The following is a 6,466-nucleotide window of genomic DNA, read 5'->3' on the forward strand; positions in this document are numbered from 1 at the left end:
CCAGGGGGCAGTTAAAAGTAACTGATCTGCAAATCCTTCACACCACAACGTGCCAATCTAAGAGTTCATTGTGGTATGTAAGCTGGCAGGTCTGCCAGATAAAGAGGGGCTAGACTGTTAATACACTTGAAAACAAATCAAAAACACCATCATGACTGACTATTTTAACAGCTTATTGCTGATACTCCAACCTGATTGATTTGTCTTTAGGCAAGAGATACTGCTGATTTGAGCCTTACTTTTTCAGGCATCTCTCTTGACCTGACACAGACATACTGTTACCAGATCATTTACATTTCAGAGAAATTTGAAGAAACCTGTTACTGACTACATACTGACAGAAAAAATTACAAAAATAAAACTACAAAGAAAACTGTGGTTACCATGACAACTATAGATGATACAATCTTATTTTATAACAAACACAATTACTGTTATATTTAACTCAGACTGTCAGAATAAAAGCTTTGAACTTCACAAGACATGTTGTGACCGTCACCTCATAGTTGATACAGAACAGCTGCCAAGCTGTGACAACACATTAATGCAAACTTTCAGTAATTCAGGTGATGGTAATCCTGCCAGTCGCAAAGACTTTCATAGATCAACAAGTCCAGGTGTTGTTATTCACGCTCCTTGGACTGACAACAAGAAGCGTAGGTTTGTACTCCAACAACAGGAAGCAGTTAGATTGTCCAAATAAGAGAAAAGCTTCTGGTTGGTGGTTGCTGATCACCAAAGTGATGAAAGCATGAAAAATTAAGACAAGCTCCTCCTTGCAGTGTAGCATGTATGTACAGAACAATTTAATTGACAATTAAAAATAATTCTCACAAGATAATTTGCAGGCAACTTTAAAGTTTCTTTCTGTTTTTCAGGTCTTTCTGGACGAAGAGAATATCTTCAGCAAATGGAAGCCCCGCTGACTCTAAATAGATTAATTTAAATAAATAGGAATTAGTACAGCTTTTTCCTACAGGGGTGTTTTGCCACATCATCAACCATATTAGATGGTCAGTAAGAGCGGAATCACTCGTGATGCACTAAACAACTTTGTTACACAGCATTTTGTACAGTTGACAGATAAGGAGACTTGGTCTCCATTTTTCCAGGCATGCACAATATAATTTTATTTCTCCTTACAGGTCTTCTTTGTGATGCTTTTGTTTATGTACTTTTAAACAATAAGAAAGCCTAAAAGTTTTTTCCAGGAATTTCACACCAGTATGGTTTCTCTCCAGTATGAATATGTTTGTGACTTTTTAATGTAACTGATTCTGTAAAAGCAGCTCCATACTCATCACACCTGTACGGTTTCTATCTGGGGTGAATACATTGATGACGTTTTAGGTGATGTGATTGACTGAAAGCGATGCCACACTGATCACACCAGTATGGTTTCTCTCCAGTGTGAATACGTTGGTGACTTTTTAAAGTACCTGATTCAGTAAAACCAGCTCCACACTGATCACACTTGTACGGTTTCTCTCCAGTGTGACTACGTTGGTGACTTTTTAAGTGACCTAATTGACTGAAAGCTGCACGACATTGATCGCACTTATATGGTTTCTCACCAGTGTGAATATGTTGGTGAGTTTTTAAGTGATGTGAATGACTGAAAGCTGCGCCACATTGATCACACTTGTACGGTTTCTCTCCAGTGTGAACACGTTGGTGCTTTTTTAAAGTATCTAATCGACAAAAAGCTGCTCCACACTGATCACACCAGTACGGTTTTTCACCAGTGTGAATACGTTGGTGACTTTTTAAAGCGCTTGATTCAGTAAAAAATGTTCCACACTGTTTACACCTGTATGGTTTCTCTCCAGTGTGAATACGTTGGTGGTTTTTAAAAGTATCTAATCGACAAAAAGCTGCTCCACACTGATCACACCAATACGGTTTTTCACCAGTGTGAATACGTTGGTGACTTTTTAAGGCACTTGATTCAGTAAAAGATGTTCCACACTGTTTACACCTGTATGGTTTCTCTCCAGTGTGAATACGTTTGTGTCTTTTCAAAGTAGCTGATCGACTGAAAGCAGTTCCACACTGATCACACCAGTATGGTTTCTCACCGGTGTGTATACATTTGTGACTTTTTAAATTACTAGAGCAATTATGAGTCTTCCCACTTTGATCACAGGTATATGGTTTCCATCCGGTGTGACTCCTCCCATGGGTCTTGGGTTGCGACGCACAAGAGAACATTTTCTCATTTTCTTGAACTCCATGACGTTTGCTTCTCTTTTGTCCTCCATTTTTCTGTAACGACAAGAAAATATTTTAATCACAAGGCTCAGTTTTACATGTGCAGCATCTGCTACAAATCAGCTGTGCCATCACTGGCATAGGGTCTGCGTAGGTGCACAGGTGCTCAACAAGTTCCTCTGCCAACCAGATATACTGTCCAGCTACACGACATTGTGACACAAGTAATCCCAATGTGACTGGTGAGTTTCTAGATTTTTTTATCTTCTTGCAAAATGCCTGCCTCCATTTTTGAAAAAAAAAACCAAAACTCGCAATGGACCAGACAGATGAGCGCTTGATTGAAGACGTTAGGAATTGTAGGAATCCCAAGTGGAATTTAAACTCATGCCAAAAAATAACGAGAAAAAAAAAATCTGTGCTAAATATGTTTTGGAGGAGGAAAATGGTTGGGAAAAGTGCATTCCTTTTTTATCTCTATGGATTTTCTCAGGGTCTATGGTTATGACAGATTGATGTGATGGATGACACAATTGCAACAAATTCAACAACTGTCACTAAAATGGCAAAAGAAAATGAGAGGCCTGTATCACAACAGCTGAAAAGATGAGAAGGCGTTGAGGCCAGCTGTTTGGTGGTAGAAAGGAGTTGGTTGTTATCAATGAGAGCCATTTTCAGCACAAAAGAGGTATTTTACTGTAGTAGTGACTTTATATTAGTGGCAAATAGCATTCAGGCTGTGCGATATAACGATATATATCCTCTAGACGATAGAAATTGTCTATTGTTTCATATGAGGTTCTATCGTTGATGCCACGGTTAGGTGCTTTATTGCAGTATTTTACGTCAAGATGCGCTTTACAGCATGCATGCTGCAATGTATTAACAAACATAGAGGAAGACGGTAGATGACATGTTTCAGAGCAGGGTAATTCACTAAAAGATGAGCAGCCAACTCAAAACAAATAAGCTTCTTCCTAAAAGAAGGGAAATAACTGTCGCATGGATGCAGTTTATATATAAAAAGAACATGGAACCGACAAGACTAGCTCCCAGTCCCAAAAACAGACTACACTACAACTAACTCATTTTATCATCTGCACGTGAATCAGGACAAAGATTACAGTCAACGAGCAAAAACCGCAAAAGCAGCATTAAGTGGTGGCAAAAGTGCTCATAAGAAACTCTCAAACGATACAGCAGGCTTGTTCCCGCAGATGGAAAGAGATCACTCCTTCCATTGCCAAGTACATCTGAGCGGTATGGTGGTTAGCACTGTGGCCTCACAGTAAAGAAGGTCGCTGGTTCGATCCTTGGCTGAGGCAATATTTCGTCAGTGGCCTTTCTATGTGGAGTTTGCATGTTCTCCCTGTGTATGTGTGGGTTCTCTTCGGGTACTCTGGCTTCCTCCCACTGTCCAAAGACCTGCATGTTAGGTTAATTGGGTACTCTAAATTGCCCCTAGGAGTGAGTGTTAGCGTGAGTGGTTGTTTGTCTCTGTGTGGACTGTCCAGCTTCCCCCGTGACCCTTAAGTGGTTAGGAAAATGATTGAATATACGTTATGGGGATTTAAAATTAGTTACATCGGGGATATGACATTTTGGTCATATCACCCAGCCCTAAAATGAATTAAAAAACATTGTTACTTCAATAAAGTTTTTTTTTTTCTGTTTTGGAATCAGTATGGGAGAGGAAAAACGGTGGGAAAAGAAAGAAGTGGGTTTTTGGGATGTTGGGTATGAGTCATCATCAAGGACAAAGAAAGTCCATTCTGCGTCTTGTGGAGAGAAGATCTCGAAGACATCTAGTCCTTTGATTACCCATCATGTGAAGCCTGGGTCCTCAGTGATCAGCGTGACCGATGGCATGCTAATTGTATACACTTTGCACTAGGGTATAACCATCACACTGTAAATCACAGCAGGTGATATGTAGATCCCCAAACTGGTGCCCATACTCAGCATCTTGAGAGAGCCTGGAGGCTTAAAAAAAAATAAAAAAGAGAGAAAAGATCTAAAGGCTAAGGGGAAATTGCAGAGTTTGCTTTCTGACTACCTTTCTGTGATTAATAATAATAATAATAATAATAATAATAATAAAACATTTTATTTCTTGGTGCCTTTCAGTACCCAAGGTCACCTTACAAAAAGAAAAGAAACAGATCATATAAGAGTTAAAAACAAAAAACAAGAAGAGAACCAGGCTTTGATTTCCTGGAGACAGTCAAAGAGGCACGAGGGTGGAAGAGAGGAGTTAGGTTTAGAGAAGATGTAGAGCAGGGTGTCGTTTGCATAGGAACAGAAGTTGATGCTGTATTTACGGAATATGTGGCTGAGGGGGAGAGCATGTGACAGGGAATGACGTAGAAGTGTAAACCTTAAGTTGAATGAAGTGTGTGCGCTTGGAGAGGTATGAAAAGAATCAAGTGAGAGGTTTATGGTAGACCCCGAGGGATGCCAGTCTATTTAGCAGGGTGGTGTGAGAAATGGTATCAAATGCTGCTAAGAAGATGAGGATTGTAAGGAGACCAGAGTCAGCTGCCATTAGAAGGTCATTGGGGATTTTTAGAAGAGCTGATTCTGAGCTGAGAAGGGGACATGGGGTCTTGTAATATGATTGAACAGGGAAAAGAGAACTTTAGAATTTCCTTCACTGGAGCAGATTACACCATAGTAGTAAGTGGATTTTGCTGTGGCAACACAGTTCTTGTAGAACAGAGTATGACTATTGTACATGTCCTTTTGAATGGTGAGTCCAGTTTTCTTGGCAAGACGTTCCTGCCGGTGTCCTATAAGCCTGTCACATACTCCACGAGAAGCGAGAACTCACTTCTTGTTCGGCATGGCATCCATACTACACAAGAAGTCCCCCCTGCCGAAGACCTCATATGGTCCACCCACTCTAGCATACGTCATGCTGAATAAACTGATCGATAGGTGGCAGCACACAATTGATGTGTCGTCTTTGGTCCACCGAAGAAGAGCAACAACAAACACACAACAGGGCCTATAAACAACACCGTAACACCACGCTAATGGCAGCCTTGGTACTTTTTGAGCTGATAGAGGAGGAAAATGAAGAGGAAAACAATATGCTCCAGGCGGAAGAAGAGGAAGATTTGTTGTTATTGTCAATTGCCGAGATGAAAAAAAAAGGCTAAACGTAGATGGTGTGTTAGACCGCTGAATACAACCACGGTTTAGCAGGGCGAGTACAACGTTCTGGTTCAACAGATACGGGCCATGGACGACGAAAGACACTACTCATATTTCCGAATGTCGGCCAGTCGTTTTGATGAGCTTGTCTACCGGATCACGGCGTTCATTCAATACGCTACCACACACAAGGTCACCACTCCATTGTTTTGATGGCAGCGTGTGACGCACGATACTGGTTCACGATGGTTGATGTCGGGGCCTACGGCAAGGAAAGTGATGGCAGAGTGTTTGAACAAAGCTCATTTGGTTCTGCACTCAAGAACAGGCAGCTTCCTTTGCCGCCACCATCACATTTCCATGGCACAACGATCAAGACTCCATATGCGTTTGTGGGAGATGCTGCATTTCCTGTACATGTCAACCTCACTCATCCCTATTCAGGTATGTAGCTTTATGGCTGGAACATGTTGGTCACAAAATATGTATGAAATAATAAATTAATTAATCCATGCATTGTTCTATGTACAGCTCGGAATCTCACAGCAAGAGAACTCATCTTCAATTACCACCCCTCTCGTGCCAGACGTATGATTGAAAATGCATTTGGCATCCTAGCAGCAAGATGGAGGATATTTGGGCGTCCAATAGAGTGTTTGCAGACAAAGTTGGGGATATGGTCAAAGCCTGTGATGCTCTTCACAACTACCTAGCTTGCACAGATGCTGCTAATGCCCCAGCTGCAAGATACATCCCTGCAAACTTTGCAGACTCAACTGCTGCTTCTGGAGAGCTGCAGGGTGGCGAATGGAGGATACAGGTGGAAGGGGAAAGCAACCTCCAGGACCCTGGAAATTTAACTGGAGCCTGATCATCAAGGGCAGCTCACACCACAAGAAATGACTTTTGTGAGTTCTTCCAGACACCTCAAGGCCTTTCCCATGGCAAGAAGACGTCATCATGAGGGGGTCTCTGCAGTAACTGTGAATGATTATTTTCTGAAGTCAAAAACACTTTGGGAATGTCATGTTACTTTTCTTCTTTAGAGAGGAAATTCACTGCATTTTTGCAATTTGTACTTTTAAAAATGACCTCTTGG

General features: G+C 41.2%; 1 protein-coding gene across 1 annotated transcript; it reads right to left on the minus strand.

Moving 5' to 3' along the window:
* Positions 1-928: 928 nt before the first annotated feature.
* On the minus strand, positions 929-5,127 carry LOC306774122 (uncharacterized protein; the record flags this gene model as incomplete). Its single annotated transcript, XM_079264105.1, has 3 exons — positions 929-2,052; positions 2,136-2,265; positions 5,042-5,127. The coding sequence occupies 3 exons, from the start codon at positions 5,125-5,127 to the stop codon at positions 1,318-1,320; spliced, it is 951 nt and encodes a 316-aa protein (XP_079120231.1). The 3' UTR covers positions 929-1,317.
* Positions 5,128-6,466: the final 1,339 nt, after the last annotated feature.

Source organism: Telmatherina bonti, assembly GCF_933228915.1.
Source record: "Telmatherina bonti genome assembly, chromosome: 24".
NCBI classification, from domain to species: Eukaryota; Metazoa; Chordata; class Actinopteri; order Atheriniformes; family Telmatherinidae; genus Telmatherina; species Telmatherina bonti.